The 25,048-nt window shown below is 45.3% G+C and overlaps 1 protein-coding gene across 3 annotated transcripts in view; it reads left to right on the top strand.

The window, feature by feature from the left end:
• CLVS1 (clavesin 1) overlaps window positions 1-25,048 on the top strand; it is a 240,996-nt gene that overhangs the window by 192,091 nt on the left and 23,857 nt on the right. For all 3 annotated transcript variants that reach the window (XM_067017992.1, XM_067017991.1, XM_059043116.2), the window contains 2 exons: window positions 15,062-15,172; window positions 20,498-20,733. In XM_067017992.1, the coding sequence (XP_066874093.1) occupies window positions 15,062-15,172; window positions 20,498-20,733 (347 nt within the window). The remainder of the gene's footprint in view (window positions 1-15,061; window positions 15,173-20,497; window positions 20,734-25,048) is intronic.

Raw genomic sequence — 25,048 nt, forward strand, 5'->3', positions numbered from 1 at the left:
AATTTCTATTGCATGAATTCTTTGACGTAGGAAAGGCTTACCTGACAGTCAATTCCCACAATACCTAGCCACTTCTAGCTCACGATTTTATTGCTTCCCTGTATGTTTGCTAATGGTTTTCTGTGTTTGTCTTATCTTCCTGAAGAGAATGAGGGGGCCTCTAGAATAGAGACCAGTGTGTCCCTGTCCCGCACCACCACTGTGCCCTGATGCTGTTAGTACATGACAAATCATGCAATTGGTTTAGCCGTCGGGTAGAAAGCTGTGCGTTGAGCCGCTGTTTCTACTGACTCCCGTTTTTTTTTTTTTTTTTTTTTTTTTTTTTTTGCGGTACGCGGGCCTCTCACTGTTGTGGCCTCTCCCGTTGCGGAGCGCAGGCTCCGGACGCGCAGGCTCAGCGGCCATGGCTCACGGGCTTAGTTGCTCCGCGGCACGTGGGATCTTCCCGGACCAGGGCACGAACCCGTGTCTCCTGCATCGGCAGGCGGACTCTCAACCACTGCGCCACCAGGGAAGCCCCTGACTCCCGTTTTATAATAGTTAAATGGAGAGTTGGGCCCCTGACAACTGGGATGGCCACGTCCCTGCCTTTGGCTTTCAGCCCAGCACCCTCTTGCACGGGATGTGCCTTGTGTCTGAGCACCTGCGCTGTGCCTGGCTCTGGGCTGTTTGAAAGCAGCCTCCCCCCCCTGTGCTCCCCTGCACCCTCACGTCCATCATCGCATTTACGCCACGGGACAACGCGGGCTGTGTTTCCTGTCTCCCTCCCCGGACTGGGGGCGTCTCATGGGCAGAGTGGAGTTCTACACAGAGCCTGGCGCCCAGCGGGCTCTCAAAGTAATTTTTGTCATGTGAATAAATAAATTCAAAGGCAGTTGTCCGCAGCTCTCTGACCAGCCAAAAAGACGGCACACACACACCTGAAACAATGAGAGAACGAGACTGGATCGCCGAAAGGGTTCGTTGTGCACAGCCGACAACGTTAAACCAAATAAGCTTTAGGTACCCATATCGTCTGGTGTAAGTAAAACATGTTTGAAAAGTATAGTCCAACCACTAAAACTCATTTTACAGTACAACAGATTTTTATCTGCATCTTTTTTTTTTTGCGGTACGCGGGCCTCTCACTGTCGCGGCCTCTCCCGTTGCGGAGCACAGGCTCCGGACGCGCAGGCGCAGCGGCCACGGCTCACGGGCCCAGCCGCTCCGCCGCACGTGGGATCTTCCCGGACTGGGGCACAAACCCGCGTCCCCTGCATCGGCGGGCGGACTCTCAACCACTGCGCCACCACGGAAGCCCCTAAACTTACCTTTTTTTTGCGGTACGCAGGCCTCTCACCGTTGTGGCCTCTCCCGTTGCGGAGCACAAGCTCTAGACGCGCAGGCGCAGCGGCCACGGCTCACGGGCCCAGCCGCTCCGCGGCACGTGGGATCCTCCCGGACCGGGGCACGAACCCGCGTCCCCTGCATCGGCAGGCGGACTCTCAACCACTGCGCCACCAGGGAAGCCCTATCTGCATCTTTTAAAGCGCTTTAAAGGAGATGTAACTTACGTTCAACAGCAACACTTCACGAAATCACCTTTCTTTGTCTGCCCGTCTTCCTGTACTCCTTGCTTCTCTGCAGCCTCTCCCCCCGGTCCCCAAGTCTCTCCGCTCACTCGATGGGCACCTACTTTGTAGGCATCTGCCCCTTGGCTTTTTCTCAGTGCCATACTCAGCCTCTCTGGCTCTCCTGACTCCCTCCTCTCTTTCACTCATTATCCCAAGTCTGCAGAAAAGAGCCAAGAGCGTCACCCACTGAGTAAGAGTGTCCTTCCTTTCTAGAAGTGGGTGGAGGTGGGGAGAGGAGTAAAGAGGACTTATAAGGGGGAAAACTATGACTACTCCGGTAGGAGTTTCGTCCCTGTTACCAGTGAAATAAGATTAAGAAATGGAGAGAATCTAACAGCGCTGGTAAAGAGCTGTCCTCTCCCTCTGGGGACACGTCACTTGCTGTTGTGATGTAAATAGCAGCAAAGCTCACAGAAGTTGTTTACGACCACTTAACCTAAACTTGATGGGACATCTTGCCCCCTCACCAAACACAGAATACGAATCGCTCATCTCCGGAAGGGGTTCTCTGGTCTTCAAAATTCTCTTCGGTCCCGCCTACAGGAGTTTCAGCTCCCTGTTTCAACACAGTCTGCGGCCAGGGGTAAACAGAGGTCCTACCTGGACGGATCACACACGTGTCTTCTGTGCTGATGTGTAGAGCTGAATTCACCAGGCTCCTCAAGCTAAGTCAGCCCTGTGAGGGTTCAAGTCCATTTACCCGAGGAATCGAAGGACCCATTGCTTTGAAATTCCACAGTGTGAGTCTCCAACCCAGAGGCAAAAATTCAGTAATGTCACAACACAGCATGCACGTGTCAGTCAGGGTCAAGCCAGGAAAACAGAAACCACAACAAGTATTTAAAACAGAGGTAACTTAATTTAACACAGGGAATTGGGTACACCAATCTGAGAAGACAAACAGGGATGACGGGTCAAGCTGGAGATTAGCAAGAACAGGAAGCAGAGACCTACCTGAGGCTGAAAGGCAAAGCGTTCCTGGGGCCCAGCGGCGGAACCCACACAGGCCTGTCCCAAGGGAACAGGAGCCTGGAGGAGAGGCCACCCAAGCTAGAAGCACGTGGGGGAAAAATGTGCTGGTTTCTCCTCCATCCCACCCACCTCCGAGTTCCCCGTTGGCTGAAAAGGAACCTGGGAGGGTGGCCTGGGTGCGGGGGCAGAAACCCTGCACTCTAGCTCAGGGAGGGGAGGGTGCGTGGCGGACCTACCCTGGGGTAAACAGGCCCAGGACATACACAATCCCCGTGAGATATCACTGACAAAGCTGGGGAGAATAAGGATGCGACGGAAAGACAGACTTGGCATGCAGAAGCAGCCTGGTCACCTGGGCATGCCCACACCTGCTGCCACGAGAGGGGACACGCAGGGCCTATACCGGTTGCCAGACACGGCGGAGGACACACTCTGATCCAGTGACGCCTCACAATCGCCTGCGGAATTTTACCAGCAGCAAACTAGGCCCAGAGAGATGAAGCAATTGCCCACGTTTGTACTGTATGTAGCTTTGGAACCAGAGCCCACTGAAGGCGAGTTTCCATCCACCGCGCCGCCCCTGAAACGCAGTGCTGCGTTCTCAGAGGTGTCGATGGATACGTGCCCTTCGGCGACGCCGTGGGAGGGACAGAGCTGGTGCCGAGGCAGGGAGAGCTGGCGCGCTCCTCCACCTTCCTTTGCAGGCTTCCTTCTCGGCTCTACAGTTCTCCTCTGCCACCGACACTCACATCCTCCGCGCGGCCCCCATCACCACCCGCGGCGCACAGACGCACACAAACCTCGCATCCGAAACAGCTCCAGATCTGCCCCCGGGCAGTAACGGGAGGGAAGTAACTGGAGCGTTACCCTGACAGTGGCGTCCTTATTTTACCAGGAGATCAGCTCTGTGGCAGAGACATGATTCTTTAATGATGGATCTGCAGCTTGTAGAAGAGGTTGAGATTTGCTCTCACCTCTGAGGTAACGCCCACCTAAGTCACAGCTTGCTGACAAGGCTGAAGTTGGAATTTTTTGCTGTTGTTGTAAATTTGAGTGCATTTGATCCTAAATTTGGGAGGCCTCAATTATAAACACGGAAGAGAAGAGCCAAAAGATAGACATATACCAGTTACGCACTGGGGTCTGTGGTGTGTGTGTACGTGTGTGTGTGTGTGTGTGTGTGTGTGTGTGTAAGGAGAGAGAGAACAAAATAAGAATTTTTATCCTGAGTTAATAGTCAATTACAGAGCTAGAGTTAGTGGATAAAATGTTAACTAAAATTAAGTACAAAGGACGAAACATTATAGCATCTGAGTAAGATCCCTAGAATCTTTTCCCTCAAGTAGAGGATTTCCATTTCTTAAGTCGGAAGTCCACAGAGGGGATGTGGCTAGGAGAGCAAATCTGAACATTGTGTGGATACAAAAAGACAGATTCTTCCCCGTGGAGCTGATTGAGAAGCTCCCTGATGATCAGGTGATCCCTGAAGATGTTATCCTGTAGATATATGTGTATGCATGTATCATTAAAAGAATTTTCTTGAAGATAATAGGTAATTCTGGAAGCTCTAATCTGAAATGGAAGACCTTAATGATGTAATTTTCACTAAATATAGTGGTTTTGCTGGTATAAAATATAAAGTACTTATAAGAATTTGTGTCACTGATAAAAAACTGGAAAGCCATTTTCCCCAAGGTATTTTATAACAATGGAGGTAGAAAATATCTAATTTTATCGGGAATAATCTTCTCTCATTTGGCCCTTAAATTCCTGAAGATTCTCAGAGCTGAGTTAAAAGCACAAGCAGTAGAATTTAGAATCTAACACGTCCTGTTGGTGAGCTGTTATTTCCTCTGGGATCATTTCTATCATTTTTAAAAAAACTGTCCCTGTAAGCTGCTGTGTCCATGATAAAAATTACTCAAATATTTATAATGGTCAATATTTATTAGAGAACTGATTGGGAGTTTTAAGTTGCACCCTTAAAATAGCACTTAGGCCACTGCAACATATAAATAAGTGTATAAAACTCTTGTAAAGTTATTTGCCCTCCACGTTCATGGTGTGTTGTTTTCACCCAGAAAAGCAGCAACCATATCTAGGCAGTAAAAAGCAGTATTCTCTGCCTGTGTGAAAGGAGACTTGGGCTTATGTTCAGGTCCAGCCTCGCTCTTCTCTGGGATCCCAGGTCATAATGACCTGTCAGTCTCCACAGGCTCTGCTACCGTTGGTGCCCTGCTCTCAAGGTGACACCAAATCAGTGCTTAACGTGGTCCTGTTTAAAGGCAAGATTCTGCTCTATCCTAACCTCAGACGAACATAGGTACCATTGAAACTCTAATGGGTGGCGTGGTTCCTTCCCCAGACCTGAGATCAAGTAATTGGGATGGAAATATCGACGGATGTCTCAGGAGGAGAGTCAGTTCTGTTCTTTGTTCCAGCAAGAAGTGGCAGGGCATCTCTTTCTAAAGATCACGGGTAAGCTGGGTGAAATACGAATAATACAGATTTTCAAGTGACTAAAGCACAGTTCAAACTTTAAAAAGAGATAAAGTAATATCTTGAAATCACATGTTTGCTCCCTATATGACTTTCATAGTGGATTTCTTTAAAATGGTATCTGACAATATTCAAACTGTCACGCTGCCAACTCAAGTCTGACCAATCCACGTACCTGAAGTACATTGTTTTCTGACTTACGCAGAGAGGTGAGGAAGTCCAATATTTTCCCTTGGGGATTTTCTAGAATATTAGTTGTGGTTAATAGATAACCTCCCCCAAATGGATCTTATGTTGTAAAACGCATGGGAAAAAAGGTTAAACAAAGTTCAATTGGTTTCTTTGCTACCAGACTTTTTTTCAAAGGCTTTAATTAAGTAGACCAACATGTTCTTTTACTTCCTAAGAGAAGGTCAAGAAGGCAGTGTTTCACTTGGAATCCTCTTTTTGTACGCGGAGACCCTTCAGAATAATATTTTGCAGTACCTATTTTGGGAAATGCTAGTTGACATCAGCCCTTTCTGTGGAGGCGGTGAGGATGTTCTCACCACTGGCTTTTTGCTCCTGTTCCCTTTGCCTGAAATACTAGCCCCAGGCAGCCACATGGCTGGCTTCCCACAGCATCTTGAGTCTTTACTCGGAGGTGACTTTCTCAGTGAGGCCTTCCCTGATCAACTTTTTAAAATCCAGGTCCCTTTCTCAACATTCACTAGCCTTCTTCCCTGTTTATTTTCCAATGTGGCACCTTCTAGCTTTTTTTCCCCTCTATCTTTTGTTTATTATCTCTCCCTCCCTCCCAAATAGAGGGTAAGCTCCTTGAAGGCAGGGACCTTCCTATTGCCACACTCAAGGGACAGCTCTCAGCCTGCATTTTATTCAGCCTGTTATTTTATTCAACACCATCGAATGCTCCATCAACTGTGAAAATACTGAGATAGTCTGAAAATGCTCCCTTCATTCAGCCTCCAGGACACTGTCCTCCTTCCTGCCTGACTGGCCACCCTTCAGATATCTGTCCTGGATTCTTCTCATATTTGTGCCTTTAAACATGGCAAAGCTGAGGGCTCAGTCCTGAGATCTCACCTCTGCTCTAGCTTCACTCACAAAGCACGTGGATGCGAACATCATCTACAAGCTGAAAACTCCCAAGTCATTTCGGCAGCCCAGACGCCCCTACCCATCGTTTTAGTGGCTGAGCTCATCAGGGCAGGATAAGCTATGCTGAGTTTGGTTTTCCTGAGAGAATGAAAGTTTACTTCTTACCTGCTGTCCTTGGTACGCAGCTCCACTAAGCATGGATCTCTCCTCCAGCAAGTGGCTCATAGGTTGGGGCTCCTTGCATCTGGGGCTCCCCCATCTTCGAGGGCATCAGAGTTCTTCATTTCCAGCCACGTGGAAGAGAGGGGAAAAAAGCCTGGGAGATTCACATCTATTTCGTTTGAGTATAGACGTGGCGAATCTTTCTTACTTCTGCCTACGTCCCGCTCTCCAGAACTTGGTCGTATGCCTCATCTTGTAACATGGGGGCTGGGACGTGTAGTATAGCCAGGTTCCCAGACAGGGGAGAAGACCAGGCTACAGGTGAGCTCCACCAACTCCATTGCTAGGAGGAAGAAGCAGTACCACAAATAAATTTCATGGCTCTGTCTTAATAGAATCCTCCCTGCTGTTTATTTTGGAGATGGGTTACTGCTAGCTTTTGATACGGAGAAGTGATGTATATCTAGTGGTTAGAAAATAAATTGTGCTCAAATACAAGAACATTTTCAGCTGACTCAAGTCTCCTGCAGAATGAGGCCATGTTAAAATGATTTTATCTATGCTGTAAAAGTACAATGTTCCCTAATAAGGCAGGGCCAGTATGGAGAGATTCAAGTTGATCTTTAAAACGTCCAGAGTGGTCATTAGGAATACTTGTTCATTCTGTTCTAACAACAACCGAAACTCTTTAAATGACAGCACTTTCAAACCATGAGGACAGTTTTCTTGTAGCTGTCATCTAAAGCGCTCGCAGCTAAAGCAAGATTAAGAAATTTTAACTTGGATTTGAGATTTATGCTTTGAAATGTTTATTGTTTTATCTCAATCAGTGAGCATATGCACCCTTAAAACTCTCCTGAACATGGTCGACAATCCAAATTTTGCTGACATATACAGAGTTTGTATGAACCTACAGTAGGAGAAAAGAGCCTCAACTGTAAGAACGGACAGGTCTGGATTCAACTTCATTCAGTCTCTTACTTGATGTGTGAACTTGAGCAAGTTTTTAACTACTCTAAGTAAGATTATGTTTCCTCATCTGTAAAACTGGGATATTATAGACACTATAACACGGGTATTATACCTACATAAGATTGTCATGGGTGTGATATGAGATAACATATATAAAAATTCCTGGCAGATACTCAGTGCCCAATTCTTAACTATTAAATTACCTTTACTGACTTTAATGTTTTCTCTTAAATTATATCTATTAAGACATTAACATCTTACTACACTTACTTACTACGAGCTTAGTTACAGACCAAAGATATTTTCGTGGTTAAAACTTTAACATTTGCCAGAAGGTTTGCTTCGAGTGACCTCTGTGTTCCTTTGACCGTGCATCTTTCTCTAAGACACACCATGGTTTTGTGACTGTTAAGGCCTAAAGGGTGAAGCACATTGTACCTTCCGGCATTGACTGCCCGTGCAAATCAGTGATGCAAGCAATCCGGATTTCTCCACTAAGTGGCTTTTAAATAATGAGCAACAATCATCTATTTACCACACAAGGCCCCTGAGGGAAACCTGAAGATGAAGTATTGCGTACTTACCGCAATGTATTTGCTATTTCATGGTCAGCTAGAAGCCCTTTTATAGGCTGCTGTGGTTAGAGAAGCAGGAGTGATCTTTCTGGCAAATTAACTGTTCTTTGCTTGAGCTCAGCTCCGCTGGCCCAGAGTGACCAGGCTGGATGGATTTGCAGGCTACCCCTTCTCTCCTCCCAACAGAGGTCACCTCCTTGAGGACACCCACCTCCTTGGTCCCCTTGCCCGGCCAGCAATGAGATGGCCAGAGCCCAGGAAGAATGCAGGTCTCCTCTTTGGTGCTCTATGAAGTAGGAAGTAAAAAAAAAAACAAAACAAAAAACAGTTGGTTTTTTTGCTCTGTAGACTTTCCTACCAGGTGTGAGGCAGGTATCAGGGTAATCAAGATACTCTTTTACAGTCACATTTTCTGTTGTCTCGGCAAAAATTTGACAGGCATGTACCATGAGATAGATGGTTTTTGATCTCTTTCCCTTCCGCCCTCCCTCCCTGCCTCCCTGCCTCCTTTCCTTCCTTTTAATTAAAAAACATTTTTAAAAAAAATAGAGATTATCTGTAAGCTCATTCTTAGAAAACAGTGGGGGGCTAGGATCAATGTAGGGTCTCCTGGTGACAGATAAACCCTTGAAGACTCTCCAACATAGTCACGTATATTTATTAATCACCAAATCTTTGGATAGCTCTTTTCTAGAAGGCTTTCTTATTTGGCCTCTGCAGCATGTTCAGCTTTCCCTGATCTTCACCTCCGGTTATCTATGCTGTTTATTAGCTCTGCTCTAAGAAACTACCATAAACCACAGAGGCTAAACTCTGATCTGTGTCTTTCTCTCAAACGAAGCATCTCGCAGTTTCCCTGTCTCTCCCGCTGGACAATGAACGGATTGGACACAGAAGTGCGTGTCCTGTACCCCTGCACCCCTGCATTTCACTTATATGATGAGCTCAATAACTGCATGGTGGACTGTGGACCAGAATGGAATATGAAAAGTATCATCAAGGAACACTGTTTAGGTTGTGGCCAGGGAAGATTCTGAGTGTGATCTGCTTGTCTGACCCGCTTTGACAGAAGGCCAGTTTTGCTTACTCTGTTTAGGAGAATTGCCAGAGCATCATAACAGTTCTAGGATCTGCAGATAAAAAAAAATTTCATCCTTTAGCATGCCCTGATCTGAACCTGCATAAAAAGCCCAAGCCCTTCCTACCCTCAAGAGAACACTGGGTTGGTACAGCTTCTCAGAAATCAATGTTGCCTTCTAGGAGCATATATTCAAAGAAAATCCATAGCCCGTAATCAGCTGGAGCTATCTCCCAGCGGCGTCCGAATAAGCATGCTCTTTTCTCTCTCATGCTTGCTACTGTCGTACGTAAAGCATCTGGTGTGTAATTGTTATTGCATGAGCTCTCCATTTCCTTGCAAATAGGTGGATGTGTGGCTTTCAAACTAATGAGTACCACATGGTATAATAGAAACCCATCACCATGAAATATAGCATTTTTAGAAAGGCTCTCTTGCATCAGGGAAGCCCATTTATGCTGCTGAAAATGTTTTTATCTGTCTGCTTTGATGTGGGAAATGGGTGTCATTAGTAGGAACCAAATCCTAACTTCATGCTTATGTCCTCGTGTTGCCTTCAGACCTATAGACATGCAGTTCGGTGAATGAATGGAGGTCTTCAGCCAAGGTCCTGAAAGACGCTCAGAGTCACCACAGGGAAGAAGGCAGATGGTCTAAAAGACACAGCTCATGTGCTCATCCTCTCTCTCTTTCCTTCTTCGCCTTCGGTTTTCAGAGGAATCTTAACAGATGGGGACAGGGCGTGGTATCTGTGAATCTGAGTGGCCCTGCTCCGGTTTCCACATAAGAACAGCAGAAGAAGTGCGGAAGGATGGGAGTTAGAGTCAGATTGCGCAGAGCTCCCCAAGCCTCGCCAGGCAATGTGATTTTGAGGTCAGGTGTGTCTTGAACCCTGTTGGAAATATGTTTGCCTGCAGGCATATTACACACTTAGCGAATATCGCTAGTAAGTACTTTATCATCCAGCAGGAAACTCGGCCAACTGCCACCAGTAACATCTGTAACTGATTGTCAAGGAAAGGGGGAGGAAATAGTCTTGGCTCTACCATGCTGCTCCTAAATCTTGATCAAACACAAGAAAAGGCAGCTCAGTGATGCCTGAAGAGTGCCGGTGTGAAAATGAAGTGCAAGTGTAGTGCCCACTTAAAAATGAAGGCTATTTCTAATGGACGGTAAGAATCACTTAATGCTGCCCAAGACTCCCAAAGAAAAGAGAGAAGAGCCCCCTTAGAATGTCCTGCAGTGTATCTTGTGCCTTACCATCTACCTTGGCATTCTTTGTGTAACACTTCATATAAGGCAGAAAAGATGAGCCTTAGAAAAGCTTCTACTATGCTTAAAAAAATGGCTACTCCTATTGGGGAGTTTTGAAATATTCACAGTAATCGTGTTCTTTGATTTTATTTTGAGATAACTGTAGACTCACATGCAGTTGTAGGAGAAAATACAGAGCGACTCCGTACAACCTCTATTCAGCTTCCTCCACTGGTAGCATCTTGCAAAACTACAAAGCAATAGCACAATCAGAATATTGACGTCCGTAGAGCCAAGTTACAGAACGTTTTCACCACCACAAGGCTCTCTCTTGTTACCCATTTATCAGTCTCGCAGGGCGTTAACAGTTATCCTCTCCCTGGGAATTCCTTCTAGGGAGCTGATGTGACTCTTTCAGAGCCGCGCAAGGTACCTGGGCTGAGGCCTGAGGCTAATTAAAGAATCAAGGTCTGTATGACCTGGAGTCTGTCATACAGACCTTGATTCTTTAATTAGCCTCAGGCCTCAGCCCAGGTACCTTGCACGGCTCTGAAAGAGTCATGCCACATCCCTGATGCTGGGACTCTAGTTCACCCTCTTATTTCCCACAATAAAGTCCCATCTCCAAAACTCATTCCACAGTTACATTTCTGAACAATAGAATGTACAGTAGAAGCTCTCCTATCTCCTTCTCTTTCCTAGTTGATTTATCCCACTAACCTGGCTTTCCTAATTTCTTAAAAAAAATTTTTTTCCCGCATGTTCAGACCTATTTCTTATTACCCCACCACTCTCTTGGTCACTGGCTCCTCCTTCATTCATTTTTTTTTTTCACATCTTTATTGAAGTATAATTGCTTTATGATGGTGTGTTAGTTTCCACTTTATAACAAAGTGAATCAGCTATGCATATACATCCATCCCCATATCTCGTCCCTACTTCTTATACTCTCTGGTATCAGATCCTTATTTTAATAACCCTGGAATGCTCTGACTTTTATCTGGTGTAGGAAAATAAGGCAGATGGATGAGAATAGCCTTCTCTGAGTATTCAGAGAGCAAAGAGGGGATCCTAGCTTCAGATTTTCAGGTCAATCATTGAGCCAGTATTCCATTTAGGAGGGATTTAGAGGTAGCACTCTTTGAATGTGGAGTTAGAATGCCTCGGGGATTAGTTTGGAAGATACGCTTGCTAGATTATCTAGTGTGAACATGTCTTTGTGTGACTTGGGTGTTAGAGGAAGGACTGATTATTAGCAGTGTTAGCACTCCAAGCTACCGCTTGTGTCACCCCTATTCCAAAGAAAAATATTAGAGAAGCATGACCGTAAATTTTAAAAAAGGACACCAAGGAACACAAACCTGACCTCAGCAGCTTAGGGCATGAGTAGAGCTCAGGTAGAGAAGGAGGGAGAAGGAGTCAAAGTACCAGAAGGCCGTGGCGATGGCCATTTCTGCCAAGTGCTTTAAAGAATACAATCCAGTGTTTGTGCTGTAGTTGACACTTGTAAGTATGTGCTGAATTGAAGAGGTGCAAGGTCTGAACTGATTGTTCAGTGAGGAATTAAAGACAGTAAACCAGTCATTACATAAAGGCAATTTTCTGTTTTCCCCTCTCCTCTGTAAACTCTACCTTGTATATTTGATACTGATTATTTGATATTATTTCACCAGTATCAAGCAGGCTGTCAGCTGTCCAAAGTAAAAACATCAAGTCCAATGTACAAAACATGATCCCATTTAGAAAGGAAAGAAGGAAGGAAAGGAGGGAGTAAAGGAAAGGGAGGGAGGGAAGCAGGAAAGGAGAGCTTGGGTAATCACTAGCGCTCTTCACCAAGGCTTCTGGTCTTTTCTTTACCAGCCACATGGTAGAATTATACTTCCTGACACCCTAGAAGTCAGCCACGTGTTTGGCCTGTAAACTGTGACAGATGAAGCCTGTCACTTCTGGCAGCCAACCTTACGAGCTAAGGTGTGACTCCCCATGCTGTCTCCTTCAGTGGTGGCAGCCCTGATCCAGACGGGGAGGCTATATCCCTGGCTCAGAGCGAATCAAGCCCGGCTCCTGGCAGCCCTGCAAGGACATTCTGTGTGAACGAGAAATAAATCTTTACAGTTTTAAATGATAAAAAGCAGGAGTTGTGTGTTACTATAACATAACGTAGCCTGTCCTGAATGATAGAACATAGTAAGTAACACAGTCTTCTGTGGTAGGATGGTAGGTGTTTTTTCTTTTCTTCTTTCTTATCTTTTGGTATTGTCTAATTTCTCAAATACTTTTAAAAATCAATTTTATACTCTTCTAGAATGGGTATAGTTTTTTGTAATAAGGAAATAAATTAATCTAAAATAAACTAGGGAAAAGATGATGTTTATGCTTTGAATGTTTATAATTCAAAATTATATTATATTTTTATTGATAAATGCATGAAATACACAAAAATTAATGCCACGTTCTTGAACCTGGGGTATGTTTTTGGAGCATACTCTTTAGTCACCAAGAACTCTGGAAAACAAAATGTCACACTGTCATGGAATCAAGGTTTACCATCTTGAGATAGGTCTGCTCCAGCCCCTAAGAAATGCACCTTCGTGAGGGTGGCGGACTCCTTTGGGGTCCTGGGAGACATTTGTGTGACAGACAACTTCCCATGTATCTGTGGTTTGCTAAAGAGATCAGGCAAAACGACCAAGAATGATGGGCCTTGCTTAAAAGAGCACTCTGTTTTCTAATTTTCCCTTCCCTCATCCTTCCCTTTGCACAATACACACACACACACACACACACACACACACACACACACACACACACACCCCATAATTAATAATGCAGTTAGGCTCATTCGAGGATAACCGTACCATTTGCACATTGCCCTTATTACACAGGAGAGCCTTGTTACATGTGTTTATCTGCACATATTTATTTGCCGACCTGAATGAGATCAAGAAGATCCCATGCCTTCAAGACGGCAGACTCAAAGCCACGGCCAACCCACAGACAACTGATGGGTCTCAGCCCTGTGCTTTGTCTTTCAATCTCTTCTGACACAAATCGAAGACAGGGCTGCTGTCTTTGAGGACTGAGATTCCATAGACAAAAATTAGGAGTCTCTAGATACTTTGTAAAGGTCAATGTTTTCTTTGAGATTTTACCTAGTGCCTTTGCAGTATTATTTATAGGGTTTTCTTCCACTTGACCAACCTAGAAATATAGTAGACTCTCAATAGAAATAAAAACCCTCTTATTGATCCTATTGAAAAGGATAGTAAAGCCCTGGTTTACAGATAAACCCTTTGCTCTTTTTCTCCTTCTACAGCCCCAGAACCCACGTTTAGCATGTTAAGACAATGATTTATAAACTGTACCTGAAAGAGAAAAGAAAACCTTATTAAGAACTTCTACTTTTCTAAATTTACATTTGCAATAGTGAGAGATTATGACAAAGGTGCAAATTGGTATAAACGGTCTCTCCATCCTTACTTGGTGGTTTCATTAAGTTTTTTTAAAAATAGAATAAACAAAAGAAAAAATACATACCCCTCAAAACAAAGACCTTTTACTGGAATTGTCTAGTTTAACCTTCAAAATATTTAATTCCTTTGTACTCTGTAAAATGTCTAGACAGAGGCAAAATTATTGTTAAATTTTTTAAAGGTCGACCTTTAAGCACAGGTCCATGTACTTACATTGGAAACTAGGTCTCAATGTAGAAGGTGCCCATGGAGCCTATAGACTCAAAGGGTTCTGAAAAAAGTTAATAACCCTCATTCTTTGTGACTAAAAAAGCCCCAGGCAGGGCATTTCATACACTGCAAGGAGCAGCCAGTGGCCTGAACTGTTCGCTCAGATAACGAGGCTCCTGCTTTCATCCCATCTCGCTAACATTCTACAAAGGTGTTTGTTGCAATGAAATTGATTGCCAGCACGCTTGGCAATTCGAATTGCATTAGATGTTCCTTCTTTTTTAATGCCATCAGCCACACGAGTGCAACCTTTGGAAGCCCGATATCAGGAACTCAGGACCTGGTGCTGTGGGACTAGCTCAGGTTTTACCGTCAAGGTCCCTTGTTCTGTGGATCTAATTAGCACACAGAGCAGCTTCTGAGCTTCTAAAGTGTAAGCTTATGCCCTGAGCTGGATTCTAAAACTGAAAGCATTTTTTTAAATGCTCTTATTTCCTGATATTTACAAAATGTGTTCATCTGCAGAAAAGGAGGACCTCAATGAGCAAATGTCTGTCCCTGGGACCTACTGTGTGGATCCCGGGTTGAAGTAGGGAGCCGGTTCTGAAATCTGTGAAAAGGAGGCACGGATGTTGGATGCTGTCGGACTTTGGAGGATTTCAGAGAGCCCCATCTCTGAAGAGCCTTTGAGATCCTTTCCCAACCCCCTTCCTACACAGCTTCAGTCACCCAGAAAGTAGGATTATTGTCATGATCACCCAGTGGAGAGGGCTGGAGCCGGAGAGCAGAGAATGAGGGGAAAGGGGAAAGAGAGTCATCTTGTAGGGCTCATGGGAACCGAAGCCTCGGTGCCCTGACACTACGAAGAATCCCAACTCCTTCCCTATCTGGGCTGCAAATGCTCTGGTGTCATGTCGGACGCCATATAATTGTGACTTGGAAAAGACAGGCCTGATGTGTGATTTCTCAGTTGTGGAGCCACAGGGAAAGAGGGAGGCAAGGGTAACAGAGAAGACCTTGACAGCTGGGAAGTAAGGGTGCTTCCTGTCTCTCCCTCCGCTATAGCTGGTGCTTCAGTCTGAGAGAAGAAGCAGGCTGCTCCCATCTAAGCTGTGATGTGTGCTGACTGCTGTGCGTTTCTTTCTTTCCACCCAGGACAGCTTTCCTGCCCGCTTCGGAGGAGTCCATTTTGTCAACCAGCCCTGGTACATTCATGCCCTGTACACGCTCATCAAGCCATTCCTTAAAGACAAGACCAGGAAACGGGTAATGAAAACAAAAACCCAAAGGGGGGATTCGGAGGCACAATTACGAAGCCTGTCCTCTCCCTCTCTCTCCCTCTCTCTGTATTTTTCATTGTGTTTTTTTCCTGCTTTTCTGTAGTCCCTGAGCATTCGAGCCTCAGCTGGAGTTCGCAAATGGCCTGGATTTAATCAGTAATTTAGTAGAACTGAGTTATTTTACAGTCCGGGTGACAAACCAAAGGAAACATTGAAGGCATGCAAATACCAGATGCCCCGTTTACTGTAAATGCTTGTGGGAAATATGGGGTCAAGCAGCTTCCTGTTCCTGGAATATTTTAAGAGCTAGCATTTTGTCCTGTGAATGTATTAGCGCTACAAAGAATACTGATGATTTGTATTTTTCCCCATGGCTCTTGGGTCATAGCTGCCAGCTCCATCACCTTTGAGATTGGGAAAGCATTCTTCTTTGGAAATAATAGAGCTCGTAGGAAGAAGGCTTTTAAAATCTTGATTGCATCAGCTGATGACATTTGGGAAGCCAGCCTCTTCCACCAGAGCTGGGTATTTTTCCATGGCATTCTGATTAGCTGAGAAACCAGACATTCTTTAACCACTCGGAATCTCAGTTTCTTCATTTATAAAATGGAAAAACTAACACCCACATCACAGAGTGGTTGGAGTAATTGAATGAGACAGATAACATAAAGCCACTCATGTAGTAGAGGCTCCATGACACCAATTTCTCTTTCCCATTTAGCTCTCTTTTCTTGTAAGCTTTCCGATTTCAGCTGTCACCTGGTTCAGGGACATCACCTCTTAAAGGAACCATGGCCAGTCTTACAGCACCTGACAGAGGCCTCTATGCCCCAGGGACCCCGTGCTGGGGAAGAGCTCTGAGTATTCAGTGGGGAATGACGAGGCGAGGGACACCCTCCCGTACACACTCTGCATGTTTCCTAACTCCTAGACCTCAGATGCTTCCAGATCCTTAGGAAACACTGCAGTAGGGTATGGGATACGGGGTAATTCCGCTGTCCCCTCACGAGTGTGGAACTGGGAACTAGGATTCACCAGCCCCAAGAGGCAGAGACATTCTGGAACATTCTGCAGTCTGTCTGGGGTTCACGACAGTGATAAGGGCAGAGGAGTGCCCTAGCCTGTTCCCAGTGTGGCTTCATGCTTCCCGCTGGCTTCCTTTTCTACTTAAGAAGGATCCAGGGGGAATTCCTCCCACAAAGCAAGCGACATTTGTGCTGTGCCATTGAAGGGGGTTTCTGGAGCTCTGGGTGCAGAACAGAATCTGACAGGTGGGGATTCCACCTCCTACCTGCTGAATTCCTCCACCCCACAGGACCCCCGGAGAGAGGGCCACTTTCAACAGCGCTCCTTTTCCTCTAAGACCTGGAAGTGTTGCGTCAGTGGGTACCAGGGCCAGTATTTTGCGCCAGCTTTTCCATGCTTCAAATACTACAATTCCTCCAGTGAGACATTTTGCAAAAGCCAGAATATGTGAATTTCTTCAAAAAAAATCTTGTTAAAATTCAGTCACAGCCAACAATCCGGTGTTAGAAAATGTACATTGTTTTCTGAAGTGCTACAGTATTCTTGTGAAGAATTTTAACACTTAGCTTCTTGTCCCCTTCCTCTTTAAATGATGGCGTTACATCACAAGTTAAAATCAGTACAACAGAACAAAAGAGCAAGTATTTATTATATACTTATATGGTACATGATACTAAACAGGCACACCTCGGAGATATCGCGGGTTCGGTTCCAGACCACTGCAAAAAGGCGAGTATTGTGATAAAGTAGTCTATTAAGTGTGCAGTAGCATTATGTCTAAAAAAATGTTCATACCTTACCTCTTGCACTGTTGGTGGGAGTGTAAATGGATACAGCCACTATGGAGAACAGTAAGGAGGTTCCTTAAAAAACTAAAAATAGAACTACCATACGACCCAGCAATCCCACTACTGGGCATATACCCTGAGAAAACCATCATTCAAAAAGAGTCATGTACCACAATGTTCACTGCAGCTCTATTTACAATAGCCAGGACATGGAAGCAACCTAAGTGTCCATCGACAGATGAATGGATAAAGAAGGTGTGGCACATATATACAATGGAATATTACTCAGCCATAAAAAGAAACGAAATTGAGTTATTTGTAGTGAGGCGAATGGACCTAGAGACTGTCATTCAGAGTGAAGTAAGTCAGAAAGAGCAAAACAAATACCGTGTGCTAACACATATATATGGAATCTAAAAAAAAAAAAAAAAAAGGTTCTGATGAACCTAGGGGCAGGACAGGAATAAAGACGCACACATAGAGAATGGACCTGAGGACATGGGGAGGGGGAAGGGTAAGCTGGGATGAAGTGAGAGAGTAGCATGGACATATATATACACTACCAAATGTAAAATAGATAGCTAGTGGGAAGCAGCCGCATAGCACAGGGAGATCAGCTCGGTGCTTTGTGACCACCTGGAGGGGTGGGATAGGGAGGGTGGGAGGGAGACGCAAGAGGGAGGAGATATGGGGACGTATGTATACGTATAGCTGATTCACTTTGTTATACAGCAGGAACTAACAACATTGTAAAGCAATTATCCTCCAATAAAGATGTTAAAAAAATTATTAAACAAATTCCTCATGAACAGTCAGAAACTTTACATGTTCTTTTTGTTCTCCTTGAACTTGTATTTCCATTATACTTCCCCCGCCGAATCATATCCTCATATAACATTTTTTTTATACTGGAAAGCATTTTATCGATCACCCTGTTACATTTCTTTGCAACAAAAATATGTATATAGATTTAAATTACTCTGATTACCCATGACCCTAATGCTTTAAATACCAGCAATTTTTCTTTTAAGTTGGGTAATCATTAAAAATGTTATTAACGCACAATTGTCCCAAACAACGTAAATATATTATAAGTGTTAGTAATTATTAAATTTTAAAAGTAAAATTTTTATCTAAAAACAGTTCATACCTTAATTAAAAATACAAAACAACAAAAAAAGTGTAATAGTTACATCGAAGATCACTGAGCACAGATCCCCATGACAAATATAATAATAATGAAAAAGTTTGAAATATTGAGAGAATTATCAAAATGTGACCCAGAGACCCGAGAAGAGCAAACGCTGTTAGAAAAATGGCACTAAGAGACTTGATGCCATGTGCTTGGCGTAGGGTTGCCACAAACCTTCGATTTATAAAAAGCATAATATCCGTGAAGTGCAATAAAGCATGATAAACAAGGTATGCCTGTAGTATGTAGTATATAGCATAATATAATACTTATATGGCATATTATTATACTATATGTAAGTATTTTAAAAATCACATTTACACTTCATCATGGTTAAGTGCGGGTGTGTGTGTGTGTGTGTAATTGACGGCCCTATACTCGAGTACAGTTTATGCACATTAAGCCTGCAACATGAAGAAGTGTGGGAACCGATGTCATTATACAGATGCACTTTATTTTTTTTTTTATTTTTTTTATTTTTTTTTTTGGTGGTACGTGGGCCTCTCACTGTTGTGGCCTCTCCCATTGCGGAGCGCAGGCTCCGGACGCGCAGGCTCAGCGGCCATGGCTCACGGGCCCAGCCGCTCTGCTGCACGTGGGATCTTCCCGGACCGGGGCACGAACCCGTGTTCCCTGCATCGGCAGGCGGATTCTCAACCACTGCGCCACCAGGGAAGCCCCACAGATGCACTTTAGATAAACTTTCAGGAGTCAATTCCTAAAGCGCAGGCAATGGTAATTATAAACTTGTGGCTTATCCACTTTATAGATTTGTTTGAAAATGTTGTTATTTTGGGGTGTTTTCTCCCCTGCTTGACTAATTTCCATCACCATCTATCATATGCTTAGAAGACGCAAACTTGTTTGTTGAGGGTGTTGGCAAATCCAGACAAAAATAGAAAATCGTTGCTAAAATATCTCACGGGAAATTCTCAGGTCCCAGTTTTCAGTTCCACTGGCTACGAATTCACTGAGCTTTTTCCTTGTGCCCATACCACCCTGGGAGCTAGGAGAGTATCACAAGGGAAAGGAGACACTGTCCCTTTTCCTGAGCATTCTTTTCTTGCTATGGGGAAGCAAGACATAAATGAACAAATCAGAAAAAACGAGAAGTCATCACACGATGAAGAGTTAATTTGGGGAAGAGGGGAGGACCAGAGTGGACAGGTGCCCCTGGGACAGACCGAGAAAGAAGCTGCCACCTGGTGTAGGCCTGGGAGGGATGGGGAGGGCCGAGGAGGGTCCCGAGGGTACCCCGGGGGAGAACACTGCAACGTGGGCCTGTGTGTGAAGCATGACTGGGGGGTTTTGGATGGTCTGCCTCGCTACTCTTTTCATCAGCAGGGATCATTCAGAGATGACCGTATGTGTAAATTTGTTCATGAACTTCATTTTTTTTTAACATCTTTATTGGAGTATAACTGTTTTACAATAGTGTGTTAGCTTTTCCTTTACAACAAAGTGAATCAGTTAAACATATACATATGTTCCCATATCTCTTCCCTCTTGCGTCTCCTTCCCTCCCACCCTCCCTATCCCACCCCTCTAGGTGGACACAAAGCACCGAGCTGATCTCCCTGTGCTCTGCGGCTGCTTCCCGCTAGCTCTCTATTTTACATTTGGTAGTGTATCTATGTCCCTGCCACTCTCTCACTTCGTCCCAGCTTACCCTTCCCCCTCCCCGTGTCCTCAAGTCCATGCTCTAGTAGGTCTGTGTTTTATTCCCGTCCTACCACTAATCTCTTCGTGACATTTTTTTTTCTTAGAGTCCATATATATGTGTTAGCATACGGTATTTGTTTTTCTCCTTCTGACTTACTTCACTCTGTATGACAGACTCCAGGTCTATCCACCTGATTACAAATAACTCAGATGAACATTCTTTTTTTTTTTTTTTTTTTCGGTACGCGGGCCTCTCACTGTTGTGGCCTCTCCCGTTGCGGAGCTCAGGCTCCGGACGCGCAGGCGCAGCAGCCATGGCTCACGGGCCCAGCCGCTCCGCGGCACGTGGTATCTTCCCGGACCGGGGCACGAACCCGTGTCCCCTGCATCGGCAGGCGGACTCTCAACCGCTGCGCCACCAGGGAAGCCTGAACTTCATTTTTAAGGACTATTCATCCAGGCCCTTTTCTGAGCAATAAGTGAACATTGTATGCAGACTAAGCTACTGACACAAAACGGAATGCCTTTCAGCCCCGTGATCACCCGCACTGCGCCCACTTTGTCATTGCTAGACCGTGTATTAGATTACATGCTTGGTCATACGTTTGGGGGGCTTTTCTTGCTAATTATTCTTTCTTTGCAGATTTTCCTGCATGGAAACAACTTAAACAGCCTCCACCAGCTAATACACCCCGAATGTTTGCCGTCTGAATTTGGAGGAACCCTTCCTCCTTATGACATGGGAACTTGGGCCCGGACGTTGCTCGGCCCCGACTACAGCGATGAAAACGACTACACGCACACTTCCTACAACGCAATGCACGTGAGACACACAGCCTCCAATCCGGAGACAGAGCGCTCACCCACGCTGATGAGGAGGTAAGGCCTGGGCGAGCAGAGCCTCCCAGTTAGAGGTCAAGAGGCGGCTCGGATTTGGGCCTGTTGTAGGTTAAGTAATTGGGGACCTTTATGGGCACAGAACTTGGATAAAATAAATTGCAATACATTCTCAGCTGATTTCACCAGAACTGAAAGTAAATGGGGGTTGGCTGGCCCAGAAATACGATTGTCCCCATGGTATGAAAGAAGCAGTAAAGGACTGGGACCTCATTCATGTCGCGATTACAGTCCCAGTCTCTAGGGGGTCTGTTAACTCACACAGAGTGAAGTGTGGGACCTTTGAGATACGTTGAATGAAAAAGCAACCTGCTAGAAAACGTGTCTATCATTGACGCATTTGGAACCATTTACTGAGCATTTACTTGGCCACAGTCACTGATTATGCACTGGGAATACAAAAATGAATAAAGACATTAAAAACAAAAAACAAAAAACCCGAGAAGAAGGCCCTGGGAAAATCTGCCAAGTAAGACTTCTAGCAACCAATCTCTAACGTGAGTGATGTTTGAGCTGGGCTCTGAAGGATGAAAATCAGCAGCCCAGTCTTCAAAAGGAGGAAAAGACAAGAGAGACCGAGGCCTGGAGGCAGGGCAGGGATGGGATATCCTGGCGTGCTGTGGCAAACAGGCGTGCGAGGGTCGGGGGTGGCAGTGGAGGATCCAAGGAAGGGCAAATGCAGGTGGAGAAGTACATTGCATTCTGTATTCAATGGAGAGCCACTGAAGGAGGCGTTTCTGGTTTTGTTTTTTAACATCTTTACTGGAGGATAACTGCTTTACAATGGTGTGTTAGTTTCTGCTTTATAACAAAGTGAATCCGTTAACCATATACATATATGTCCCCATATCCCCTCCCTCTTGCGTCTCCCTCCCACCCTCCCCATCCCACCCCTCTAAGTGGTCACAAAGCACCGAGCTGATCTCCCTGTGCTATGCGGCTGCTTCCCACTACCTATCTATTTTACATTTGGTAGTGTGTATATGTCCCTGCCACTCTCTCACATCGTCACAGCTTACCCTTCCCCCTCCCCATATCCTCAGGTCCATGCTCTAGTAGGGCTGTGTTTTATTCCCGTCCTACCACTAATCTCTTCATGACATTTTTTTTTCTTAGATTCCATATATATGTGTTAGCATACGGTATTTGTTTTTCTCTGAAGGACGGTTTTTAAAAAACGGATGTACAAATAATGTACAAAATGTATAAAAAGTAAAACTTTATTTTACTCCTTCAATCACTGTTCCCCAATCCCAACCCCTCCCCAAAGGAGCAATCAGCCTGGGGTGGGCTCTTCCATTCTCTTTTCCATATATTACACACGTCTATACACATCCAGAGAAAATATCTAATACCGGGTATTGTGTAGCCTAGTTTGATAGGGCTGCTGTAGCAAAGTCCCACAGACTAGGACAGATTAGGTGCCTTAAATAATAGAATTTTATGTTCTCATATTTCTGGAGGTTAGAAGTCCAAGATCAAGGTGTCTGCAGGGTTGGTGCCTTCCGAGGCCTCTCTCCTTGGCGTGTGGATGGCCATCTGCTCTCTGTGTCTTCACATGGTCTCTTCGTGTGTGTCTGTATCCTAATCTCCTCTTCTTATAAGGACACCAGCCATACTGGCTTAGGGCCCACCTCATTTTATCTTAATTAACCTCTTTAAAGATGCTATCTCCAGGGCTTCCCTGGTGGCGCAGTGGTTGAGAGTCCGCCTGCCGATGCAGGGGACACGGGTTCATGCCCCGGTCCGGGAAGATCCCACGTGCCGCGGAGCGGCTGGGCCCGTGAGCCATGGCTGCTGAGCCTGTGCGTCTGGAGCCTGCACTCCGCAATGGGAGAGGCCACAACAGTGAGAGGCCCGCATACCACAAAAAAAAAACAAAACAAAAAAGATGCTATCTCCAAATATAGTCACAGTCTGAGGTACTAGGGGTTAGGACTTCAGCATGAATTTGAGGAGGGGACACAGCTCATCTCATAACATGTCATTATGTAACATCTTTCCACGTCAGTAAGTCTAGGTGTATCTTATGTTTTCGGGGCTGTGTAATGTTCCAGAACATGGATATATCACAGCGTAGCCACTTCCCCGTTGATGGGCAGTTAGGTTTCTTCTGAGATTTTTCTGTTCTAAATGAGGCTCAAGGAACCTTCTGAACCTTTCTGATGTGCCCTCCTTCAGTCTCAGGAGAAAGTTCCTCTGGGTAGACTTGGAGCCCTGAGACTGCTGGGTCAGAGGACTGTGCATCTTAAATTTCAGTCCACACTGCCTAGATACCCTCCAAAATAACCCTACTCCCACTAGGAGTAGGTGAGACTCTCTCTCCCAGACCCATGAAAAGTGCTTGATATTATCAGACTTCATTTTTTTCTCTTGAGATATAATTGACATACAGCACTGTATAAATTCAAGGTATATAACATAATGATTTGACTTACACACATGATGAAATGATTATCACAGTAAGTTTAGTGAACATCCATCACTTCAGATAGATACAAAATTAAAGAAATAGAAAAAATTTTTGTTCCTTGTAATGAGAACTCTTAAGATTTACTCTATTAACGTTCATGTATAACATAAGAGCAGTTTCAATTATATTAATCATGTTGTGCATACGCTACATCCCTAGTACTTATTTTTCTTATAACTGGAAGTTTGTACCTTTGGACCACCTTCATCCAATTTTCCCTCCTCCTCCCCGCTGCCCCTAGTAACCATAAATCTGATCTCCTTTTCTATGAGTTTGGTTGTTTTTATCCTTATTAGATTACAATTGCTTTACGATGTTGTGTTAGTTTCCGCTGCACAACAAACTGAATCAGCTCTATGTATCCCTATATCCCGTCCCTCGTGGGCCTCCATGCTACCCTCCCCATCCCACCCCTCTGGGTCAGTTTTAACCATAATCCTGATGTTGGGACAACCGTACGTATTTTTGTTTTCATCTGTGTTTTCCCACCAGACATAGTCGAGCACAGTTACAGTCCGAGGTTTGTAAGGATCAGGGAATTATCAGAGAAAAGGAGACTAAAAGCCATCAGCAGCTGATATGGGGGCTCAGGTGGGAAGATGAGAGCCAGAACAGACAATGAAACGGTAGAAGAACAGTTGAATTCTGGAGCTGTTTAGGGAAGGAGGAGTGTCATGTCGAAGTCTCCTTGGGGTAGCTGGGCTCATGTTGATGTCCTGAACTGACACAGTGTCCAGGAGGAGGAGAAGCTCTGCATTTCCTGCTCCGTCAGGATCATTACACTCAAATGTCTGGGAAACCTCTCTGCTGGGACGGGAGGGGCCTGGAAATTCGTTTACTACCCAGGTTACTAGTCAACATTCTCTGGGAAGTGGTGGTCCTGGTGGCTGAAGAGGTTGGCTTTGTGCCTCAACAGGGAAGGGACTGACTTGGCGGCCCACGTCCTGACCTACTCTCAGTCCAGATGACAACACAGTAACCACTGTAATGACAACTCACACTCTTGACACTGTTCTGAGCCCTTCAGCTCATTAAACTCTTTAAATCCTCAGCACAACTGGATGAGAAAGGTATTGTCATGATTCTCATTTTACAAATGAGGAAACTGAGACACAGAGAGGTTAAGCGACTGCCCGAGCTCACACAGCTAGTAAATGGCCAAGCTGGGACTCAGACCCAGGCACGCTGGCTCCGAGCTCTGGGTTCGTGTCCTCTATAAGATATGGCACGCTGCCTGCTTTTCCTCGTACTTTCTATCCTCATCTCCAGTACCAGCCTTCTCTCCCCAGCCCCTCCGTGGACGGGAATAGTGACAGCTCATGTGGCCTGTCCCTACCCTATCACTTTCGGATACGGCCATCATACCTTCCTATGTCTGAACTTCCAAAGTCAAGTGGTATGAAATAGGAGTTTGCCACTCTTTCCCCAGACGATCAGTTTCATAGTTACACCTTTTTTGGGTGACTAGACACGTCCTGACCCCAAGTTCCACCTCTGAATTGATGTTGAGGATCAGAGGAGGTGACACCCTCCCTTATCAGCCAGCGAATTCGGGGGGTAAATGCTTTGCCTAACTGACTCTTGTTCACCTCACTCCCTCCCCAAGAATCCAACTCCACGTCTGACACGCAGCAGACACGCAGCGGACACGCAGCGGACATGCAGCAGACACGCAGCGGACACGCAGCAGACACGCAGCAGACACACACACAGCAGACACACAGCAGACACGCAGCACACAGCAGACATGCAGCAGACACGCAGCAGACACACACAGCAGACACACAGCAGACAGCAGACACGCAGCAGACACACAGCAGACAC

Source organism: Kogia breviceps, chromosome 17, assembly GCF_026419965.1.
Source record: "Kogia breviceps isolate mKogBre1 chromosome 17, mKogBre1 haplotype 1, whole genome shotgun sequence".
Classification (NCBI taxonomy): Eukaryota; Metazoa; Chordata; class Mammalia; order Artiodactyla; family Physeteridae; genus Kogia; species Kogia breviceps.